The 23,852-nt window shown below is 42.9% G+C and overlaps 1 protein-coding gene and 1 long non-coding RNA gene across 2 annotated transcripts; one reads left to right on the plus strand and one right to left on the minus strand.

The window, feature by feature from the left end:
- Positions 1 to 9,496: 9,496 nt before the first annotated feature.
- Positions 9,497 to 14,800, minus strand: LOC121623179. The gene is made up of 3 exons (XR_006007813.1): positions 14,690 to 14,800; positions 10,910 to 11,042; positions 9,497 to 10,178 (listed from the first exon to the last, which is right to left on the minus strand). It is a non-coding gene; the product is annotated as an uncharacterized LOC121623179 (long non-coding RNA).
- Positions 14,801 to 16,883: 2,083 nt separating this feature from the next.
- On the plus strand, positions 16,884 to 23,700 carry eif6 (eukaryotic translation initiation factor 6). Its single transcript, XM_041953416.1, has 7 exons — positions 16,884 to 16,948; positions 17,258 to 17,394; positions 19,181 to 19,266; positions 19,616 to 19,791; positions 20,495 to 20,671; positions 21,188 to 21,372; positions 22,612 to 23,700. The coding sequence occupies exons 2-7, from the start codon at positions 17,288 to 17,290 to the stop codon at positions 22,619 to 22,621; spliced, it is 741 nt and encodes a 246-aa protein (XP_041809350.1). The 5' UTR covers positions 16,884 to 16,948; positions 17,258 to 17,287; the 3' UTR covers positions 22,622 to 23,700.
- The last annotated feature ends 152 nt before the right edge of the window (positions 23,701 to 23,852 follow it).

Below are 23,852 nucleotides of genomic sequence, written 5' to 3' on the forward strand. Positions count from 1 at the left end.
ACAAATTGATAGAACAGATCAAACGCTGTCCAGAGTTTTTCTTCTCTCATCACTCGTTTTATAAACCTGATCGATGACATGCAGTTTACTGTTGGCACTGTTTCTTACTGGACAGGATGTTTAAAGCAGCTGCCATTATGGAGTGTCAGCATCTAAAAGACGATTTATCCAGCTGGTCATGTAGCAATGCATGCGCAGAAAGGTAGATATGAGTCATCTTACCTCCGTGTGACGTTCAAGTCCTCACCATAGCTTCCAAAACAGCAGCACTGCACTTCTAATTTAGCAGAATTTATTTAAATACTCGAGCTGCTCATTAAAATGTCATTAACTCCAACATGACTCATAATGGTTCACTCAGAGGCCAGCCAGCTCCCCAGAGGCGGTTTGGAGTCCCCCATCCATGGCCTCCCACCTCAGGTGATGGGCTCTCTGTTGGGACATCCTGAGTCAGTGTTTCTCTGGACTGTCTGAACATTAAATGCTGCTCTTTGGGCTGAAGAGGGATTATGAACCGTTTTTCTGATATTTAAACGAATGCATCACCATCATGCAAACAGCCTCCCTGTTGTATCTGAAGAGTTTTAACTCAACCGTCCACACTGTATGTACATCCACACTCCAGTGCACATTAATAACGCAGCAGGTTGCAGAAAGTCTCTCTATGTCATTTCAAGGCTGCTTTAGATTCCATACATTTAAAAGAGGACGTAATGTCTGTCTATGCACCTCTCTGGGTCTCCATCTCCCTCTGTCCTTGTTCCCATTCCCTCGGCTTTGTACCTTATTCACCCAGCTCGCTGTCCTGCAGTAATTGAATGTGTTCTCGCCGCATATCCTCGCAATTACTCGCTGCTGTCGGGAGCGATTCAGCACACGCAGCATTCAGCACAAATCGATGTCGTTCGATATCCTGCAGCGCTATTTCGGCTTGGTGGGGGGAAAAAACGTACGTTTGTTCCTTGAGGGTGTACAATAAACACAGAATAAGACATTCTGCTCATTTTGCTTCTAAGCTCATGCACACTGCTCAGACTCTGCTGGAAGGCTTGTGTGGAAACATGAACGTCAGTCCAAAGAGAAACTCTTCCTCTTCCTGTTTCCTGAGCCTGAGGGAGGCGGACTGACTGATCGGCTCAATTCAAGAGAAAAATCTGCATTCTAACAAATTTTATTAATATTGGACACCTTCCAAAAAGAGGTAATCGAGCATGTGGGTGAAACTATGGCTCACATGCCGGGCTGCAGCTAAAAAATCTTTTCATTATTGATTCATATTCTGATTAATTTCTTGATTTATCAATTTTTTTTGTATGATTGAGAGCTCAAATTGACATGAACACGTTTGAGAAACTGGAACCAACAAGTGCTAAATAGTTGCTGTCAATCGATCGATTAATCATTTCAGCTGTGGTCACATACAGAATGTGAATATTCAGTGTGTGTGACGGGAATCAAACATTCACTGACTCTCAGGATCAACGCTGATATGGACAATAAATCATGTATCGGTATATTGATTGATAAACTGCGAGGAGGCGGTCCATCATTGTGGAATGAAACCCTTCTATGGTGATTAGCTGGTCGTGTGAACTGAAAAGGAAAATGGAGACTGGGATGTGTCGTCAGGGCGATAATGGCGCTGAGAGCTGCAGCTCTGGACTGTTTATCTTGACGCCACTGTGCATGTTCGCGTTTGTTGATTGTCTTCCTCAATTTTCACTCTGCGGTTTCAAGCTGTAAAACTGTTTCTGTTGTTTATTTCTGAGCTAAAACTTTGCAGAGAAACACTTCAGGTTCTCTGCTTCTCAGACCAAACAGAGCAGGCGAGGGTAGGTGTCACGTGGCGTTCGGACGCAGTGGTTTTCAGCTGCGTGGCGTCTCTGGCGAGTTGTGAGGCAGGTTTGCGGTCAGCGGAGCGTTTTGTGATTTGACAGGAGGGATGATGGGAAACGAGAGTTTCATGGAGCTAACGAGGGGTTTCAATCGCACTTCAACACGCCCTCGTGTGATAATGACCTCTCTGAACTCACTCACTCACTCTCGCCATCGTCGTTGTTCTCGGTGCTCGTTCATAATGTAAATGACAGACGTGTGGACAATAACTGGCACACAGGATTATCACTAACTTCACTGTTGCTATCAGGTACTTGCTGTAGGTTTTACAGTAGCAGGTGTGCAGGCAGATTAAGCCGCCGTTCATCTCCTTATGTGTTGCACGCCGCCGAGTCGCTGCACCGATGCAATTGGGGATTAAGTGCCTTGCTTCGCGGCACTTCAGCAGTAGACGTTGAGGGAGAGAAGAGCGCTTCTCATGCAGTTCCTCGTGCTGATTTTTAAAGCGCCTTTTTTGGGCATTAAAGACGGCAACTTTCCGGCTGGTTGCTTGATTTTTGTAACCGCTGAGGCTCCTGCCGCCTCGCCGTTGCTTTGACGACGAATGACTCCTGTTCTCACATCATCCTCACCAGGTTACCGTGGTTCTGTTAAAGGGCACTTTGTGGAGGTTGGCTTGTTGAGTGGCCTGCACTGCGTAATGAGAGAAGGCAATTTGTTGGATTTTAGTAAGAGGGATGGTGAGCTTTCCATCATGTTTTACCTAAAAAAAACTTTACTCAGATACATTTAAAGTGTTTGTTCTGTACTAAAGAGATGGCACCCCTGTGTATATATTTACTGAGATTTACAGAAACTAGCAGTTTACAGAAGTACAGTGTATTTCAGCAGATGTCTGTTTGTGGAGGGGGACGAGGGGGACGTGAAGAAAACATACTGTAGTGATTTATCGTCACTTATTCATATTACTTAAGGAACACACACAAAGACAAAATATGTGTACATACATGAGATTTTTAAAGTGTGGTGGAAACTGTCTGTCCGCCGCTTTTCTGTTTGATTCTTATTTATTCAACTGGTTCTTTACTGGTCACGGAGGGCAAAGGGTCCTCTGAAAATTTGCCTCTTTTGTGGTACGTGTTCGCCGACCTGGGACAAACCGAGTCCTCACCTGCCACAACTCAATCTGTGTCTTTCTCGATGTCATTCGTCCTCTTTGGTCATTCACATCCATCATGCGAGCGCTACTTTCAGTTCAAAAGAGGATGGAAGGAGTTTGGTTGCTGCTGTGGCGGGAAAAGTCCAGAAAAAAAAAAAAAACTGCGAGATGAGCGCCACAGTTTCCTCAGAAACGAGCCGAGAGGCCGATCTCACGTGGTACCTTCACCTCGGGGTCTCTTTGTCCCAGGTCTGCTCATGTTCTGGTGGCTTTGGACAACAGTGAGTTGCCTTTAAAGGTAGACTTAGTTATCTGACATGGCCACTCCCAAACAGGGGTGACATCTGCATGACAGTGAATTCAGACACCTTCTGAGTCGGAGTTACTGTGAAAATCTCCTTATTTTTACATTCTTATTTTATCTCCCATAGTTTTCTAACTTCCTAAAACACACAGATATGTAAATGTAAAATGCTTATAAAGACTAATTGTGGTAATGTTCAGCTGGTGAGCTTTCAGCTAATTCCAGTGAATTAGTAGCATAACCTTCTTTTACCAGAGCAGCTGTATTTTACACAGCAGGTCTTTCTGTGAGGTTGTAATTCAACAAATATGGACGATTACAGTATACATGAATATTTACTTCAGTTTAACTCGTCAGTTCTTCCAGTCAGGAAAGTTTTAGCAGCTGTTTGGAAACCAGTCACCACTTATGAATCTACATCTATCTTTGATATAATTTCCTGTTTCCAGTCTGAGCAGAAAACTCTTCTTTTTCCAAACCACCTGATTCTTTCCACAAACCGTCCGAAGAGATTATTACTGGATGAGTTCACACCTTTTCACGTCTGTGCTGAATCAGTTCTCACATGCTGTGATTCTTCCTCCTGTTCATGAAGAGGTCTTCCTCACTCCAAAGTTTAAGTTAATATGATACCTGACAATACCTGGGTGCTGTTATTCTCTCTGTGTAATCTGATTACTTTACTTTGCAGAGGCGCCCTGTGTCAAACATTAACACCTTTACTTTTTTAAATTATATTCTAGATAGATAGATAGATGGATAGATGGATATACTTCATTTAACCCAAGCTGGGAAATTGCAGTGCAGCAGCACATAATAAAATATCAAAATAGCGAGCAGTAAAAAAATTATATACATAATAATAAAATAACAAACAGTAGTAGTTCTGCACATGTGGTGGGTTTTATCAAATCACAGAAAGCCTGGGACCAGGTATCAGAGACCTGATTGGTTTCTGGGTCTCCGTGCAGAATATAATGAAGCTGCTGGGTTGTGTATGAGGGGCAGGTGGAGGAACCGGAGCTCCACAGTAAATCTTTGCTAAAGATCACAACAGCTTCAGAGAAAGTGTAGAATTGATTTTTGCACAGGATCGGGACCGTGGATTTCGTTCTCTATCACTTCCTCTGCGTGACATGGACATTATGAACAGGAGGAATGATTACAGAGTCTATTTTAATACTCATGTGGGCAACAGACCTGTAAAAATGTGAACCTGTACATTCTGGAAACTGAGAAATAAAAGTGAATGCAGTTATACTGAGACACTGAGGCCGATTTATCCTCTGCTTAAAGTAAAAAATAAAACGCCTGCCTACAGTAATTCCTCTCAAACTGTCCTCAGCTTCGATTCAGTTTTCTCTCTTTCACATTTAACGGTCAGTCTAACATCCCTGCTTCAAACTGCTGATCCTCTGCCTCACTTGGTTTTACAACTAAAATCACATTTCACATCTTTTAGTGCATCGGAACAGTTTAAATCCACCTCTGGCAAATGTTGCTGTGAGTTTGGAGTGTGGCTTCATGTGGCTAAGTCTTCCTTTAACTTGCCTGTTGTTGCCTTTAGTTTCTAACGTTCTCTTTTCTTAAAAAAAAAAATATATACGTAGGTGAATAAAACATATCAAAGGTAGTCTGGGCAGACTTTTTGAAGATATATTGAAGTTCTTTGGATAATATCACAACAACTACTACTACTACTTGTAGGGAGATTTTATCAGATATAGCTTTAAGAGAGATTCAATTCAAAAAGAAGATTTCTGTAAATACAGTTTGACTTTTGTTTGCTTCTGGGTTTTTCTTTTTAACTAAATGGGTTGATTATAAAATCAAAATGAAAAAAATCTGACCTTGGCTCACTTCTTTACATGCAAAATGAGGCACCGTTTTGTTTGTGGATTTTTTATAGGGTCATCATGTCGTCCTTTCCAGTCGGATATCAAATATCAGCTCGTGTAAATAGAACGACCAACAAAAGCTTTTGAAAAGTTTTGTATTTTTATTTCTTTCTATTATTTAAGATGAAATTATTATGCTTTGGACATAACGTTCTACCATTTTTATGACGATGCTTACATTGGATAGGCATGTTTACGTTAACTTGAGAAGATTATTCTGTGATTCCAGTTTCATTTCTAATGAGACGGTTTGATTATTTAAAACGCTAACATGACTGGAACGGAGATTTTTTTCTATGTTTGGTTTGGTTTTACTGTCCCACGCCAATTATATACCAATAACACCATGTTCTGTTAACAATAAAATGTCAATAAAAGTGAAAACTTCTTGTCTAAGATGTGTTTTTCATTGAGTGGATGACGCACACGCTCATGCATTATTTGAGTTATTCAGGTTCCTCCTTCCACTGAACTGTCTAACACGTATCTTCATGCAGTTAAAGCTTACTTTTAAAAATGTCCTACTGGCTTCCAAAGCGGCCTCGCAGCTTACTGAACCGACAGATGAACTCTGCGATCGAGATTCATCTTAAACTTGGACTCATCTCATCGAAGCAACTTTCAAACTGTAAATTTGCATGACAACTTGCACTCCTCTTTGGAGCATAACTCAGTCAAACCTGAACACACAGCCATGACACTCAGATTTTTAGATTCAGCGTGACTTCCTGCAGATATGTTCAGTTCTGATAAACATGAACATAAATGCTTAGAAATTACAGAAAAAAAGATTCTGTAATCTCCTTATTCTCCTTATAACTCCAGAACTTTCCTGAAAATAATGTTATGTCTCGTTGGATCTGTTGAGGTGTTGTTCACTGTTGTCCGGTCTGTGTCTTGCACTTCCTGTCTTATTGTGAAAACTAGTTCTCCTCTCGTTTCAGTCCCTTGACTTCCTGGTGTTTCCCGCGTGTCTGATTGTCTGCCCCGCCCTGATTGTCTCTACCTGTTCCTTGTTACCTCGTGTATATAATGTCTGCGTTTCCCTTGTCTTGTGCCAGATTGTCTTGTGCCAGCCCTGTGTTGCAGTCAGTCCAGTTTGTCCTCGTGAATCTCCATTATTGTAAAAGAGTCTTGTTTTTGGTTTTGTCTCCTGAGAATATCCTTAGCGCTTTTTGTTGTACTTTAGTATTTCTTTTGTACATTTTTGACACCTTTTGTTCTATTTTGTAATATCACCTTGAGTTTTGTAATAAATCAGCTTGAAGCCTTTTGTTTTGAAAGAAGTGTCTGAGTCGTGCATGTGACTCCAGTACTTTGAGCCTTGCCAGCATCACAAATAATCACATTTTCCAGTCACAGTTGTCTGAACATCCGTGGACATGTTACAAACATACTTTTAATAGTGCCAATTTTCCTAATGTGATTAAATATTTTGGCTAAAATAACATGATTATTCTCCAGATCGAAGGACAGAATAACAATAAAAGTTATAATATCGATCAATGTTTCTCATGTTGCACCATCTTTTTTTTTTTTACATGAATAAGGCTGAATCTGAATCACATAACTCTGCCATACATGTATTTATTCACACAAGCTGCTGTCTGACAAAGGCTGTGTTATTTTTTAGGCTTCTCTTTTTAAAGCGCAGCTCTTTTGTCACATTAAGAATGTTTTTTGTCTGACTTGTTAGCTTTGATGTTGTTTCACTGCTGTTTTCAGGTCCTCGTGGTGTAAACCTGAGAGGAGTCAGGCTCACAGCTGGCTGATTTTTAATGCTCGGCTTTTTTTTCCTGCTAAAAATCATTTTTAAAAAGCAAAAAGTTTGAATTCACATTTCATACTTGTTGGCATTCAATAAACCCTGATACTAAATTAATTTCTGCAAGTCCATTAACAGTTTTGGGGGCATCTGTGAGATTATGTGCAGTATAAATCTACCAGATGTGCATAATAAATCTGCCTTGTGGTATTTTGCTGAAATACCCCTTTAGGGATATACATGCGTATCCTCTGGTGATGTGCAATATGTTCAACCACCTGCCCAGTAATGGGACTGGACAGACTCTGTAGATACTGATGCCTTCCAACACTGCTTCAATTTCATGGCATTTTAATGTGTCAATTGGAGTTTCCGTGAGAAACTCTCATTTCCCATGTTTTCCTATCTCAGGTCAGCTTTCACATTTCTTTCACAGACTTCATGCTTGGCCGTGGCATTGATCAAAAAACATCATCATTTTTTCACCATTAGTGTCACTGGACAGCAACGGTTTGATGAGCCGGCCCAATGAGAATTAAGCCATTGAGCAAATTACAGGCCCCCAAAACAGTCAATAGATTTAAATGAAGCTGAGTGTGAGCTTGATGTGAAAATAAGAGCAATGTGTCTGATCTGATACAAGCGACTGAGGAGGTTTGATGCACAGTCTGGCTGCTGTAGAAGCTGATCTGATGCAGAGTGAAATAGCTTCCTGACCAGAATCGAGTAGCCATCCTCCACCTTTCGTTGAGAAAGGTAGCCGAGGAGGGCAGCAGCTGGTGTTTGCTGCAGCTCTCTGCTAGGAGATAGTTTGACAGATTGCGCTGTACTTTCTCTGAGGGCTGGAAAGAAATGGAGTGAAGAGTAAAACCTAAAAACTCTACTGAGGTGCGATGCCCGGAGGTTTTCTCTTTGGAAAGAGAAACAAGTTCTGAGAAAGCTTCTGTGAGAGTGGTAAGCCTGAGGCGTAGACGTGAGGATGAGGAGTGACGACGAGAAAGTGGTCAAGAAGATGGAAAACGTAGTTCAGAAGTCTGTAGATGTTAGCAAGGACACAGCATAGAGCTTCTGATTGGGAGTCCAAAACCTGCGGACTGCTTCTACTGCTAAAAGTGAGGCATACTGCAAAATAATTGACTCCATAGCTCCATTGTTGAATGGCCCACTGTTTTTTTTGTAAAAGGTAAAGTTGGGACTGTCACGACCCGTGCTGTGCAGGGTCGTTAAGTTAACTTGTTAAGTTTCCCCTTGTCTGTTGTCTTTGTCTGGGTTTTGTCACATCCTGTTTTATTTTGAAGGTTTATGTTATGTTTCTTTGTTTACTTTACTTCCTGTGTTTTCCCGCCCTTGTGATTGTCTGATGTGTTTCACCTGTGTGTCATTAGTGTTCCTGCCCTGTGCATATAAGTCTGTGTCTTCATCAGGTCGTTGTCTGCGTCAACTTGCTGTCTGCGTATCCCTAGCCATAGCCATAGCCATAGCCCTAGCCCTAGCCCTATAGTGAGTGTTCTTTGTTGCGTTATCTTTGTTCATGTCCGTGTTATCCCTTGGTTTGTCTGTGTTCATGTCCGTGCCGTGTTCCCTGTGAGTTTTTCTAGTCTAGTCTAGTTTTGTTATTTTGGTTACCGCTAGTTATAGCCGATTTTCAGTTCTTTGTTGGATTGTTCTTTGGTTTTGTTTTTATTTCATATAGTGTTATTATCCTCCGAGTTTTCAGGAGTGATTTTTGTTTCTGTTTTGTTAAGTTCTTAAGGTCTTTGTTAGCTGTTTGTTTCTTCCTCCTTCGGGAGCGTTTTTTTAAATTATTTCTTTATTTAATACATTGATAGTTGTTCTTAGTCTTGTCTTTCTCTATAGTCCTGCCACGTTTTGTGTTAGTGAGTTTCTTATGTTGTCTTAGTCTTTTCCCCTGCTCTGTTGAGTTTGCGTGTTTTGTGTTTATTCATTGTTTCCCGGTGTTGTCTTCGTTTTCTGTGTAAACCTATTTACCCTAGTGTGTCTTTGTTCATAGTTCCCTGAGTTTAGATTTACTCTAGTTTTCTTTGTGTTAAATAAATTTGTTAATTTATATCTACGCCCCTTGTGTCTGCGTTTGGGTTCAACCCCTTAGTTCCCCTAAATTCCCCACCTTCCCTGATAGGGACGAGCTTGCAGATGAAAAAAGGTCAATCTCAAGAGTCATTAGAGCTACAAATGTGCAAAACTGGATGAGCTGCAGGACAAATGTACTTGAATAAATGTAATGCTCTTTAGCAGAGTTTGGATGCCCAACAAGCAGCTTTCACAGACCACATTCTGACAGAGATGTTTGTGTTTTAGTAAATCCTGTGAATATTCTGGGAATGGGGGACCATGGAGAGTCCAGGAAAGGGATCACATTAGGAAACATGAGACAAACAGGACAGGATGAGGTGCTGCATCCGGTTAACTAAACCACAGGGCGTCTTCAACAAGAGAGAAAAACATAACAGTAGCATTTTTTTTTTGCACTTTGATTATGAAAGTAATGAGACACATGAAAAACATGAAACATCTTTATTTCAGTCGTCACTGTGGAAATGGTTGACGTGGCCCAAATTCAGACCTCATTAATTCAGTGAACTGTCAGTCGAAGGATTTCAACCAGCCGCCAAGCAAATATTATTATTATATACTTTAAACCTCCCAAAGAATGAAGAGAAACACATTCAAACACAGTAATCAGTAGATTTCTTTGACTTTGGCTGTAATAATACTTTGTTTATGACAGTCAGCAGTTGTCTTGGCTTTAAGCCCCCGATGTTTCAACATCCGAACAAACCCTCTGATGTTTTCCCATTAGTACAGAAACAGTAGATACAGGAAAGGTGTCATGAAGAGCAGGTGAAAGGTTTAGACAAATGAGCAGCAGCCAGCATTAAAGAAGTCCCCGCTCATCTTCTAACTACTCATTAACACCACAGCGTTTCCAAAAAAGTCCTCTAATGAGCAGCAGTGGAACAGCGCAGCGAGCATGTGGGACTTCAGCAACGGCTTCAATCTGGATTTTCCGTGGATTTGTGAATGCATCGTCCGACCCCAATTCAGACTCCACCTTCTCCCACAGTTCCCACAATCTGTTTCATTCACCCGCTGCACCAGGGCCAGTTTAGTACCAGTTGGTGCACGAGATCATGAAACACATGTTGTCCACCCTCCTGTTTCCCATCTGGCACTGGGGGAGCTCTCCTGGGGTGTCTGTGGAGTGAAATACAGCAGGATGGTTTCACAACCTGTGCAGTGACGTTTTGTTTTCTGTGACGTTCATTTCTAGGATGACAAAGAGTCGAAGATGACCTCTCTGAAACCAAACCTCGTCCTCATGAAGTCACTTTTTGAGGAGGAGGTGAGTCAAATTAAAGTCTACATTGATTCTGAATGGAAGTCTTTGCCTTCACAAACTTACATATGTTGAATGTATATTTGCACAAGTTTTTAGATCCTTAAAGGAGTTGTTAAAGGGTCAGTTCACCCAAAATCAAAAATACATTTGTTTCTTGTGATATTATTCATCTATCTAGATTGTTTTGATGTGAGTTGCAGAGTTCAGGAATATAATGGAACTAGATGGCACTTGGCTTGTATAATTTGACCTCTTTGGGCTCCAGACACTTATTTTAATGAAAGCATCTGAGAAGTTCATCTGAGAAGACTCATAGACACCTGAAACATGACAAGGAGCTCAAACTAGACACTGTTTTTAAGGGGTCACAAGCCAAAAAGACTGGGAACCACTGCTGTGATCTTTAGCAACGTGCTGTATCTTATTATCCTTTAATATAGTTTAGAATATGGACGTATTAAACAAGTTGGAAGTCCACTTCCCTCTGAAATGTGGTGGAGTGACAGTATGACATAGTAGAGTCGACGAATGCAGTACTTGAGTAAATGTACTCTGTTACTTTCGAGCACTGAGTATGAGTGTGTACCTTCAGAAGAGGCAGATCCTGAGCTGTCACTATTTGCAGATTCTTGCTGTTTTTCAGTCTCCTCTTCTCGCTCCGTCCTCTCATGACTTTGCTCGCCTCCCATCACCACCGTCGCCAACACAGCAAGTCACACCTGAGCACAGAGACGCAGGTGTTTGCATACATGTAGAAAGCCAGCGGTCAGTTAGCTGACAACCAGTCGTACCAGTTCATTTAATTAAAAGAAAGAATGGCTGCATCAGAGAATAACAGACTCAAACAAAAACAAAGGTTGGTTTTGTTGACAAACTTCTTTACACGAGCATTTTTCATTCCCGACAGACGTGTTAATTACTTCTCTGTTGTTTGGTTCCTACTAATTGTAGTTGTGATTGTGATTAACTGTGATCAGCTTGTGGAGGATTATTGTAGGATTCTGAACAACCTGTAGACCAGAGGGAGACATGAACCATCAGTCAATCCTGGATTTATTGACACTGCTCCGAGTAAACTCCTTTATATCAGAATTTAAGAAGTGAACATCTACTAATACTGAAAGTTGTTCACAAATAAATGTAGCGCCTGTTTTTGCAGGGCCTCTATAAGATCGTCTGAAGCATCGTTATAATCTCCTCCAGTGACCACGTGCTTCCTTACATCTGGTTTAAAGTCCTTCTAGTTTCAAACAGAGTCACGTTAACATATCTTTTGCCTGAGTTTTTGTTTTTACGGTTTCATGTAGTTTGCAGACCAGGATCATCCATCAACCCTCGTCTGAAGTGAATGACTCAACAATGTGTCCTTTGAACTTGTTAAGGAGGATGGCGACACCTGCTGATCGTTGAGGGACATGACAAAAATAACACCGTTCCCTCTGTTGTGTCTCTTTTAAAATGATCAAGTCAGACTTTTCCCATCTACAGCACATAAAGTGGATTTCCTTTCAGTAACTCTGACATTAAGAGCACATGAACTGGACACTGACTACCCACAAACCCTCAGGAGCGCTGTTATTTTTGAACTATATCTTAATATGACGTAGGTGACACACACTGATCAGCCTTTTGAATGCATTCAATTGCATTTTTTTCCCCCGTTCTGTTAGTGCGTCATTCAGCTTTTAGTGCATGAAAACCATCTGCAAAGTTGATGCAAAAGCCTTTTCTTCTGTGATTGTCTGCGTCACTGTGCAACACAGCACCACCTCCAGCTAGCCGACCGTCGTCCAGATGGTAACCTGACCGCTGAGTCCACCTCGCTGTCTGCTGTTGTTATACAAAGATGCGGAGGAAATGAGCAAAGCACACCTATTTCTCTGCCGTTGACTCCTACCATCTGAGGACATCAAGGTCCAGTCAATTAACTTTGCAGTTGGTGGAAATGTCCCCACAACAACTGGAAACTGCTGTTTTATCTGCTGCACAGATGTTCTGCACAGGAATTCTTGAATATTGAGCGGTTGTGTTTCGCCCTGATGTCAGCATAAGCACTGGAAGATAGTTAGTTATATAATACGTCAGAATATAGAAATCAAGTAATTTTTAAAAGCTGAAGACTGTGGGACGACACGGACATGATCTGACATCCGGCTTTATATTTGAACCCCCTGATGCGACCCGCTCTCACTCCCAACTCCTCACATACGGACGCTTGGTCGTGAGGCCTAGGCGTCAGTCAGACAGCTCATTCTCACACCCAGCACGTCATCTGACGTAGTTGAGAGTCAGACATTTGGGGACAGATGGGGTTGTTGGACGGGTCGAGCTCAGGACCTTGCAGGTCTTTTAGTATATGGTTGAAAAATGAGGCTAAAGGGGCACCAGTGTCTTAAAAAGTGATTCGTATGTGAGGAGTTTGGAGTGAGAACGTGTTGCCTGACGACGTCTAGCTTCAGATTTCAACTTTTTCTCAACATAGAAATGTTTCCTCTGCAGTTTTCTGTCAGCACACATCTGCCTTCTGTCCTCCAGAATAAAGACTTTAATGCTAATTTGCTTCCGTCGTGCGGTGTGAGATCTTAATGTTCCCCAGTGATATGAAGAAAGCCTATGTTTATACTCTTTAAATACAGTCTTCGGCCCATGATACACGAGCCTCGAGCTCGTGGGCTGCTGAGACGTTGCTGTCACGATTCTCAAACAAACAGGAACAAAATGCTGCTGAATATTTTCACACTCCCCAAACCGATTTTCTTCACAGCACAGTGACAAACGGACATCGTAACCAGCGCGCCAATACACGAGTAGAAGTAATGAGTGGCAGTAAAACAGGGAGCATGGCGTTCAAAAGAAGAAATTAACTGCCTCACAAACGCGTTACGGCTCTGGAACTGCAAAGCAATAACTAACACTAGCGTGATGATTTCCACATAAAACTTGATTATGGGTCTGACCTTTAGTGCAGACCTAAATATAACATTAGAGGGGAAGCTTCTGTTGGACGGACCTAAAACTTCAACCACAGCAGAGTGCAGGCAACTACAAGATCAAGACACGACCACTGGATCTATGGAGCAAAGTTTAGATTAGACTGATCCAGGCAGCTCCAGCGTAACACATAACGAGTGAATGTGAGCTACACTCGCTTCATTCATGGACTTAAGAGCGTCTCAATCAGCATTCAGCGCGGCCGCCTCACTTCCCCTCCCAGCTGTCACAGCCGGGGAGAAGGCCGGGCTAAATATAGCTCGCTCTCCCTCTCTGAGATATTGTTTTGTTTCTACTCGTGCGCCCTCTTATCTCCAGCGCTGGCCTCTTCGCTTGGAAATGAACTGAATCTGTCTTTGCTCTCTGAGGACTCTCAGCCTACATGTGGCCCACAGTGCAGCTGCAGGGCTCACTTCAGCTGCTCTGCTCTTCGCCTCCTCCTCCTCCTCCTCCTCCTCCTCCTCTCTGTGCTTTCATCTTCCTCTGTGACTTTATGGCCATTTCATGGTTGGTAGTTTGATTCCGACAGGGGAAGATCCGACTGACTGCACGGCCTCACGGGATACAGGAAGGGGAATGAAACACTTCTGGCATGGATGGGGTTCAGTCACTACGAAACAATCCCAGTGTAAGATGAATGATCTCTGACCAGCAGATTAATTACAGTCTGTCTGCAGTATTGATCCGGTCGAGCTGAGGATGAGTTTGCCTCGGCTTCACTCTTCCTCCACTGAGGACCGAGCATCACTACATCAGGACTGACGGAGGACGAACAGACGCTTGACTTCTAAACTCTGCTGTTAGTCATTGGTGCTCTTTATGTTCATTTATATATCTGCACCTGTTTGTATGCACATATATAAGAGTTCAGGGTTTATTTCTACCATCTTTATTCCTGTTAGTTGTTCTTGTGTTCAGCTGTGTGGCCTTTAAATCTTCCTGCAAACTGATCTCAGAGCACTGAGAGCAGATTCCTACTTTGTGTTCACACTCGGCCAATAAAGCAGATTTTGATCAAATAAAGGCACAAAGTATAAACATGTAGGCTTTAATGGAAGTTAACCCCAACAAGACGACCACTGAAGGCTGGGGTTTGACTGTTTTTGTCTGTAATGCTGTCAGATTCAACTGAAATAAACAAAATAAACTAAACATCAGATGTAAGTAGAGCCAAGACTGTTAATTTAATGTTAGAGAAACCTATTGGCCTTGTCACTGCCTTCAAACCGTTTTAATCCTCCTCTGTGTTTATGTGACTGAAAAGACGCGACATGTTTATAACACTGTAAGCCCCGCCCACTGAGGTGTGTGTGTGTGTGTGTGTGTGTGTGTGTGTGTGTGTGTGTGTGTGTGTGTGTAAGTAATTCTAGCCCACCTAGTCGACCCCCTCGTAACTCACAAGACCCGTCCGTCTCCGTCGGCCGTTGGTTCCGATTAGCTCGGGTGTTTCCGGGCAGAGTTTCCGTCAGACGTGTCGGAGAAGCGGTTGACTCCGAAGATCGTTTATGTGTGACAGGAGGGACCACTCCGCGCGTTATAGCAAAGTTTGATTCTTTATCATTCAAGAGTCAGAGTCTACAGCCACGCGAGATGCTAGCAGCTCTGCCAGGTACTGAGGCACAGTCGTTGGTGTATAAAGAGAGTATAAATTAGAGTATAAATAGTGGATGGAGCCTCAGGGGCTGAAAAGTGAAGCCAGTGTGGAAGTGACTTAAACCTGCATTCTTTCTAATGGCCAGCAGGGGGAAAGGCTGGAAAAAGAAATCTGATTGTATGTAAGGTTACGAGAAAATGACCGTACATCTCACCTGATGCTTCAGTTGCTAGTTTCACCTCTTCTTTAATACAACATGATGGTCATTTTGTAAATTCTGATCCTATTTACAGTAAAATGGATGATAAAGCAGGGTTTTCTTTAGGGCATGGCTCTGTACCTGACACACCACTACCACGACGCCTCCTCAGTTCTCAGTCAGATCCAATGAGGACAGAGGTGTAGCAATGTGTAACTCCTGTGGTCGATGTGGTCGATGCAGACATGGATGCTTCCCATACAGAGGGTGCACATTGCTCTTTATCAGACATGGTACTGTTAACCTGATAGCCCTCCTCATGCCTGAACCAGTTTCTCTAACAAAACCAAAGCTCAGAATCAATCACTTTTGTGCTGCTTGTCCAAGTAAATATAAGACACTTATTATACACCTGCTTCAAATTTTTTACTGATTTTAATTCACATCTGGCAGGAAAAGCAGATGTTGGATGTGAGCAGACAAAAACATTAAGGAGTGAAACCGCGCACTTCGCTTGGATGCTCTTTGTCCCCCCCTCCTCTGCTCTGGTTCGTCCCCGCCCCCCTCCCCAAACGGCTGCAGTGACGTCACACAGGTGGCGAGCTAATGGAAGTGTCAACAAACAAGACGTCACACGCAATGGCCGACGTGATTGGCTCCGAGTGCTGATCCCGGTGCTGCAGGAAAGAGGAGGAGGACAGCCGCTCCTGCAGTTGCTATGCAGACTGCTGAAAAGGGAAGACAATTAAAAAAAAAAATGTTTTCTTTAACATGACACGCGCACGCGCACACACACACTGAGTATCTGGGCTAGAAGTAAGTATTTGGGGAGCAGCTGATGGGAGAAAGCAGTATGAAAACATCTGATGGAGGCAAATATGAGGCTTTGAAATGCAGCAGGATTATTAGAATAGAATGAAATAGAGTAAATCTACAAATGACAGTTCACACAGATTGTTCAATAACATGCATGTATTGTCCATCGTTGTCAAATATAAAACTAAACAGGCTGCATATTGCACATAGACCTGCACACATACAGTGCTGCTCATTAACCACCTGCTGTTTGTATATTGGCTTATTTCTAAATTATTATCAATATTTTGATAATGTCACCGATTAAACAACTGAATGAAGAAATGAACTGAACATGACTGAAGCTTGTAAGACCTTGAATTATGAGTCCTTTTGTCAGTTTGCTTTTAGTTTCTAATATTCTGAAATTTTCTTCTCTCTGAATTATTTTCCAAAGTTGGCTTCATCTTACCTGTGTGACGGGCTTTGTGATCATTATTTTGTTATAGATTTTAACCGTATGCACAGATTACAACAGACAGTGAGGAATGTCAAAGTCAACAGTCAAAGAACATTTGGCATTTACATTTACATCGCAGTGACAGTTCTGGTTGTTGTTTTTAAGTGTTATTGTTACATGTGATAATCCTGCAATCCTTAAGGTCATTAGAAAAATCATTTTTTCTTGACATTGACCATTTTGCTTTGTAACAATGATGTTTCCTATGTAAAATAAACAACATTAATAGATCGTGATAACGTTTATTCTACATCATGTCGTTCTGTGACAAACGTCCTGGAATAAACACACTGGTGTAAAGTGAGACATGTTTCCTCGACCAGTCCACAGACTCCTGTTTTAAATCTTTGAAGCACATTTTGAACAGGATAAATCCTGTGTAGTGTCTCTGCTGATGGAGCAACATCCTTTTTGACTCCTTGCGTTTGTAACGCACGGTACGTGCTACGTCACCACGTTAAGCGGAAGTGAACACGTGGGGTTGAAGGATCGGTACGCATGCTGAGCACTCACGAACCATACTCAGGTAATTAAATTAATCTCATTTTAACTAAATATTAACAGTTATTTAAAGTCAATTTTAATTGCGTATTAGGTCGAAGCTGCCCGTCGATTAAACTTGAGCTACGGTGACGTGTTTTCTGTCTCTGGCTGCTAAACGCTAAATTTGAGAAAACTAGCTAGCTGGCCAGCTAGCCTCGATAGACCGACTGGACTGTCACAGCTGGTCCACTCGTAAATTATTCGATTTCAAACTCACTATATGTTGTGTAACCAGCAACTCATCGCCGTGAACAAATGTCAGTGTTATTAACGTTAACGTGTGCTGTTCCAGGATCAGAAGTTAACACTCCTCTCCATCATCATGGCCGTGAGAGCATCGTTTGAGAAAAACAACGAGATCGGCTGCTTCGCCAAACTGACTAACACATACTGCTTGGTGGCGATCGGCGGCTCAGAGAACTTCTACAGGTGAGACTTTACTTTTTAACATGAGTGTCATGTGATTTCTATTCAGGTCAGACAGCCGCAAAAAGCTTGATTCACTCGTTTTGGGTAGCATGGAGGCTAAATTAGCCCGCTGTGCTTTAGCCAGAGCTGCGGCGCGCCGGCTGATGTCACCTGAGTGCAATCTTTATCATTGCCTTTATGTAAGATGAGGTGTGTCAGCTCAGTGGCACAAGTCATTGTCGATGACAAAGTACATGTCCAGACATGTCTGAGACTAAATACGGAACATGACTTTACAACATGGTCATCACAGTGGACTGCAGGGTGAAGAGTAAGTGATGGGAGCTCAGTGTCAGCTTCATTTACAGATCGAGTTCTAACATTACAAGCTTCGTCATGTTCATTTTGACAACACAACCATCTTGATTCTTAATAATATAATAAATAACCATCATTATTCCAGTAATGGTAGATAGTGACTGTGATCGTCTAATCCCAGGTTTATTTCTTATGTTAGACCTCATTTATTCAAGTTGAGATATCTCTACTGTTAAGTTTTTAACGTACTGTCTCTTTCACCAACATTTTAAACCCAGGATTGAAAGTCAAGTCGATTGATGGATCTTTCATTACTGACAAACACCAGACAATAACTAACATTTAGACCGGTTGTTAGTTTATGGCGGGTATATCATTATCCATGTGCCCGAGAAGTACCAAGAAATTCAGTGCAGACATGTCAAACTAGGTTTGATTTTATTTAGAAACAGTGTCACACAACCCTGATTCCAAAACAGTCTGGACTCTAAATGTTAGTTATTGTCTGGTGTTTGTCATTACGCTTTGGTGCTGTCCCAGGTGGCAGCCTCTAGCAGCAGCTCCCGTCGTGTTTTTTAAGTTTCATTAACTGCAATTTCCCAGCTTGGGATAAATAAAGTATATCTATCTATCTAAATGTCAACAAAAACAGATTCAGTCATTAACAGTCAAACTGTGACAATAGTTTAAGTGTTCCTGAGTCCAGGTATTAATCTCCTTTATCCAATCATGTGTTCACAAAGTGTTGAACCTTGCTCCATCCTCGCTGTGAACCACTGAGCCTTTCAATCATGATACTCTCACCTGTTATGTGTCAACAAGTTCACAAATTACTGATTGGTCTTGCAACTGTAAATTTCTACAATTAGCAGTTAGAAATGATGATTTTCATGATGCATGAGTCTACTTATTATTTTCATGAGTGATTGATGAGTTGACAGAGAAGCAGTGAGTCTGAAGCCACAACCAGCAAATGTTTGACATTTTTACTTGGCAAAGTCACTGAAATAGCCAATCGATTGTTAAAGTTATTGTTGATTAATTTTCTTTGGATTGACTAATCAATTAATCAGCTGATCATTGCAGGACTCACTATAGTGCCATCACACTCAGCAACATTAACATCGACATCAGATTAATGTGCCGTATTCGGCTGCATCCATACCAAACCTCATTAAAAAATCTGCCGATTAAAGATATCCTTCCCCATAAGAAGACATGCATACCATAACAGAATAATTGAATACATTTCAAGAATCATGGGGACGTCTTTTGAAATTCAGCATGTTAACGATCCAGCACGCAGTCCTGTTTAAATGTAATCTCAGTGTTTGAGCTAAATGAAGATTTTATGCGAAGGACTCCTTTGTCTGTTGGATGAGCGGTGTGTTGACAACTGGTCCAGGACAGAACAGCCAGTCCAGGTCCTCAGTGGTTTCCACGCAGAGCTCAAATGAGTGACGTGCTCTTGTTGTTTGTGTGACTGCAGCGTGTTTGAAGGAGAGTTGTCAGAAACCATCCCAGTGGTTCACGCCTCCATAGCAGGCTGTCGCATCATAGGGAGGATGTGTGTGGGTGAGTAATGCTCTGGAGCGCGCACACACACACACACACTGCTTACATCTATTTGCTCTTTTGTGTGGCTTCTGGAAATCTTTATAGCTCTGATTCTTCACAACAGCTTTTCTTTTATTCTTTGAATATGACCTCTGTCCTTGTTTTCCAGCCCTGGTCCCAAAAGTTCACCACAGTCTTTTTTTTTTTTCTCCCTGTCAATACAACAGGCCGAACAAAAAAAACAAAAAAAACAAAAAATCAAGATACGTAGTTTATTTGTGACCAGTCTCACGGCGCTTTCAGGCGTCACCAGCACAGACCAACACGTCGGTGTTCCTGATGACTTGTCTGTTTGTCTTGCTATCAGGTAACCGTCACGGCCTTCTGGTGCCCAACAACACGACAGACCAGGAGCTGCAGCACATCAGAAACTGTCTGCCAGAAGCAGTGAGGATCCAGAGAGTCGAGGAGCGGCTGTCTGCTCTCGGCAACGTCATCGCCTGCAACGACTACGTAGCGCTGGTCCACCCCGACCTCGACAGGGTGAGACACACACAGACACACACACACACACACTCACACTCACACTCACACTCAGCTAACAGTGGCACCCACAAAGGGGCTCATAACGAGCGAATGGGGCGGGGCTTCCTGCTGCTGTAGGGATGTGCCAGTACTCGTGTTTCCATCCATGTGTTTTAAAGAATTTTAAAGAAGAACATTAGAAAAGAGAAGAGTAGGAAGAAGTAGAAAGGAGAAGAGGAGGAAGAAGAAGCTGTTTCTTCTCTCCCATAACGTGAAAAAGAACCTCCCTCCGTCTGTCCCTCGTGGATGGCGACTGGTTTTGTTTCTTCTTCTTCTTTATTAGCTGTTGGTTCTTATTCCCTCCAGACCAGCTGATGGAAACACGTGTATGTCCTGACTGGAGCTTGTTATGTTGTGAAGTTTATTCCACATTTGATAACCAGTTGTTTTAGTCATTTAGCAGGTAAAATAAACACATTTGCTGGTTGCAGGTTTCGTCTTCACACATGTGCTTACTGTCTCTTTCATATTATCATGAAGTAAATATTGAAATGTTGCTGAGCAAAGACGCTGGGCTCCAGTTAGTAAGAGTTCAGTCAGATAAATAACAGATACTGATTGATTCATGTGCGGTTGTGATAAAGGGAAATGAGCAGTGTCGTGCAGGTGGTGTCACTCATGTCAATCATTGTTGATGCTCTCTCTCCTCCTGCCCCTCCAGGAGACGGAGGAGATCCTCGCAGACACCCTGAAGGTGGAGGTTTTCCGTCAGACGGTAGCAGAGCAGGTCCTGGTCGGCTCCTACTGCGCATTCAGCAACCAGGGCGGCCTCGTCCACCCAAAGACGTCTATAGAAGATCAGGACGAGCTGTCGTCTCTGCTACAAGTTCCCCTAGTGGTGAGTGAGGGGACGACGGGTCGAGGGGCTCGGGCTCGGCTCTCACAGCTGACTAGTGAAGGACTCCTGACAGCTACTCTGTCCCTCACTCTCTGTATATGATGTCCTCCTTAGTTAGTGTTGCCACGTCCGTCCAGCTTTCCATTCTCACCCTGCACCAGCTAATGTAAGCTAATGCTAATAATCAAACTCTGAGTCACCTGAAGTCCGTCTCCAGCAGACGTTTCCCTGTGACTCTTTAAATCGAATGGTATCGTTGCTGTTTGGAGGAGGGGTTTGGTGAAGATCACAGAACAGCCAACCACTCGAGAAGTAGAGAGTGAAGAGACGGAGTGAGATAAAGAGTCAAAGTTAGCTCACTGGAATAAAACAGAGGGTTTCAATAACTGTTCTGGTCGAATCAGAGACAGCACAGGAAGAGGAGGCTTAAACATAACACGCATCACTTCCTTCAGCAGGAGACAAAAGAAACACAAAGTTACATTTTCACACCAGTAAAGCGAACTTCCTGTTCAGGCCGGCACAGTGAACCGGGGCAGTGAGGTGATCGCGGCGGGGATGGTGGTCAACGACTGGTGCGCGTTCTGCGGCCTGGACACCACCAGCACCGAGCTGTCCGTCATCGAGAGCGTCTTCAGACTCAGCGACACGGCGCAGCCCTCCGCCATCGCCACCAGCATGAGGGACTCGCTGATCGACAGGTGACTGACGCACACACACACACACACACACTGGACATTTTGGGAAATTACATAGAGTTCCATTCATTTCCTGGAGATTAACCATAACCACTGACCCAAAGATCTGCTTACACAGCTTTTGTCCCCAATTGCACCAACTGTCCACAGTTAACTGAACTTAAAGGATAACTTTCATTTTTTACAACCTGGACCTTATTTGTAGCATTAAATACGCCCATTTACTCCCCCAGACAACTTTGGTGGCATTTGGAGTCGTTTTGAAGAAATTAGCCCCAGAGGAGCGGCGCGTATATCCGTACAATGCGAGTACTCGGGGCATCCATGCGCAGCCTCTATATAACGCATAATCTGCAGAAATTCGTTCATATTCCAATATTTAGTTCTGATATGCTGGTGCTATTCCTCTCTGAGCCGGCGGTCGGCTAGTTCAGCTGTAGTTTGGCACAGCTATGGTTCGTTGTTGCGTATTCGTAGCCGAGTCAGAGTCAGCTGTGTTGTGGCTGGCTGCTCGCAGCGCCCGGCGTTCGGTAATGACATCATCCACGTCAGAGGTAGTTGTCTAGAGACGCCGGATGTTGATAACATGCCACCACGGGCTCAGAGGGGAATAGCACCAGCATATCATAACAAAATATTGGAATATGAACGAGTTTCTGCAGATTATGCGTTATATAGAGGCTGCGCATGGATGCCCCGAGTACTCGCATTATACGGATATACGTGCCGCTCCTCTGGGGCTAATTTCTTCAAAACGACTCCAAATGCCACCAAAGTTGTCTGGGTGAGTAAATGGTCGTATGTAATGCTACAAATAAGGTCCAGGTTGTAAAAAACCAAAGTTATCCTTTAAGTCTGAAATGTGCCGCCAAAAACACACACACACACACACACTTTGTGGCATAAATGAAATGTAAACACATTTTTATAGTCTCGTGTTATTAAAACCTGATGAGTTTGGCTTCCTGGCCTGTTTTCGGTGTGTTTGGTTCTGGTTCCTGCACATTAAGAACCATTTGTCCTCCTGCTTGTGAAACCTGCAGCTTCACAGACAGAGCAGAGCGTCGGTTTGTTCACTGCTGCCTCCCTGCTTTCCTCGTTTCCCAGGAGCTAAAACTGATTCATTTGGAGGAACCGCCCATCTCCCGTATCTTGTTGAATCTAATATTGCAGTTACAGGAACAGGAGCCTTTAAATGCCCCCCCCGTGGTTTCACCGTTCCTTCTGCTCTGTTTCCATCAGCATGGCGTAAGCCGCCTCTGCCGCTTCCTGCCGTTGAAGAGTTTCTGCTGCGGTTCGCCTGGTCTCACATGAAGCCGACAAGCTGCTGGACCTCAAGTCTCAACCGAGAACACCTGCTTCTACACAGTACCATTCACTTCCACTCAGACGTCACCGCTCCCACCTGCAGCCACGTTGCACTCATCATCATTTTGTGCCTTTTTTACTTTTGGTTTAGTCTTTCTAAAATCTTTCCTCTGGTTACTTCAGTAGAATATCAGGCACTGAAACAGGCCCAGCTGCACCTCACCTCTAATGTTGACTGTCGGTTTTTAAAGGAGAGGCTGTTGATCAGAGGCTTGAAGTTGGCGATCAGGTTGCTGGAGGCCTTTCAGTAAAACGGAGAAAATGGTGAAAGAAATCTGAGCATTTCAGTCTGATATTTCAGCCTCTGTGGCACTAATGAGAATATTTTTAACCAAACAGGGAGAAATAAGTTTGAATGTTTTCTCCCTGTTTGGATAAAAGTGACCAAGGCACCGTTAAAGGAATTAAAAATCAAACTTGTTTGTGTGGCTGTATCGTTTAAAGATGTCTGAACTCTTCTGTTAGGAGCTCCTGCTCTGAATGTAAATCTAATGTAAACAGGATCGTCGCTCTAAAAGGCCACTCCGATGGGCGACAGCAACATCAACTCACTCGATTTGTCTCTTAAAGTCACGCTTCAGTTCCTCCTGTCGTCTGTAGCTCTCAGTTTCTCATCAACACCACTAAACTGTATCGCCATCAGACGTATCTCTGATGCTTGAAGGTTGTGACCCAACTGAAACTGTAAGAGCCAACGATAACTTGGTAAAGTCAATGAACGAGCGCTGATCAATTTTCCCTCTTCAGCTCTGAATTCACACGATTTGATGTCGTAGCTTCCAGCAAACTGACGGTGAGATAAACACACAGTTATTTCAGAGACGAATGATTCAGATGCAAACTGACTGACTGAAAATAGTTTTTACTTCAGAATGAATGAAGACCTGCCAGGTGAACTCGGTTGATGTTTCTTAACGAACGTTACGTCTCGTCTGTCTTGTAAAATAAAATAAATCACACTTTTTACCTGCTTGATGTGTTCTTTTGAGGTGAACAGTCGGCATCAGTCGCAGCGTACACAAGTCACAAGTTTAATGTGCGGGAACAGTGTTGGGAAGTAATCAAGTACATTTACTCAAGTACTGTGCAATTCTGAGGTAGTTGTACCTTTTAGT

Source organism: Chelmon rostratus, chromosome 2 (assembly GCF_017976325.1).
Source record: "Chelmon rostratus isolate fCheRos1 chromosome 2, fCheRos1.pri, whole genome shotgun sequence".
NCBI lineage: Eukaryota > Metazoa > Chordata > Actinopteri > Chaetodontiformes > Chaetodontidae > Chelmon > Chelmon rostratus.

Excerpts from the sequence above, each read along its gene's own strand:
- eif6 (XM_041953416.1), top strand. The coding sequence starts at position 17,288 with ATGGCCGTGAGAGCATCGTTTGAGAAAAACAACGAGATCGGCTGCTTC. Across the intron at positions 19,792-20,494 it reads TCCACCCCGACCTCGACAGG|GAGACGGAGGAGATCCTCGC; the intron begins GTGAGACACACA and ends CTGCCCCTCCAG. Across the intron at positions 20,672-21,187 it reads TGCTACAAGTTCCCCTAGTG|GCCGGCACAGTGAACCGGGG; the intron begins GTGAGTGAGGGG and ends CTTCCTGTTCAG.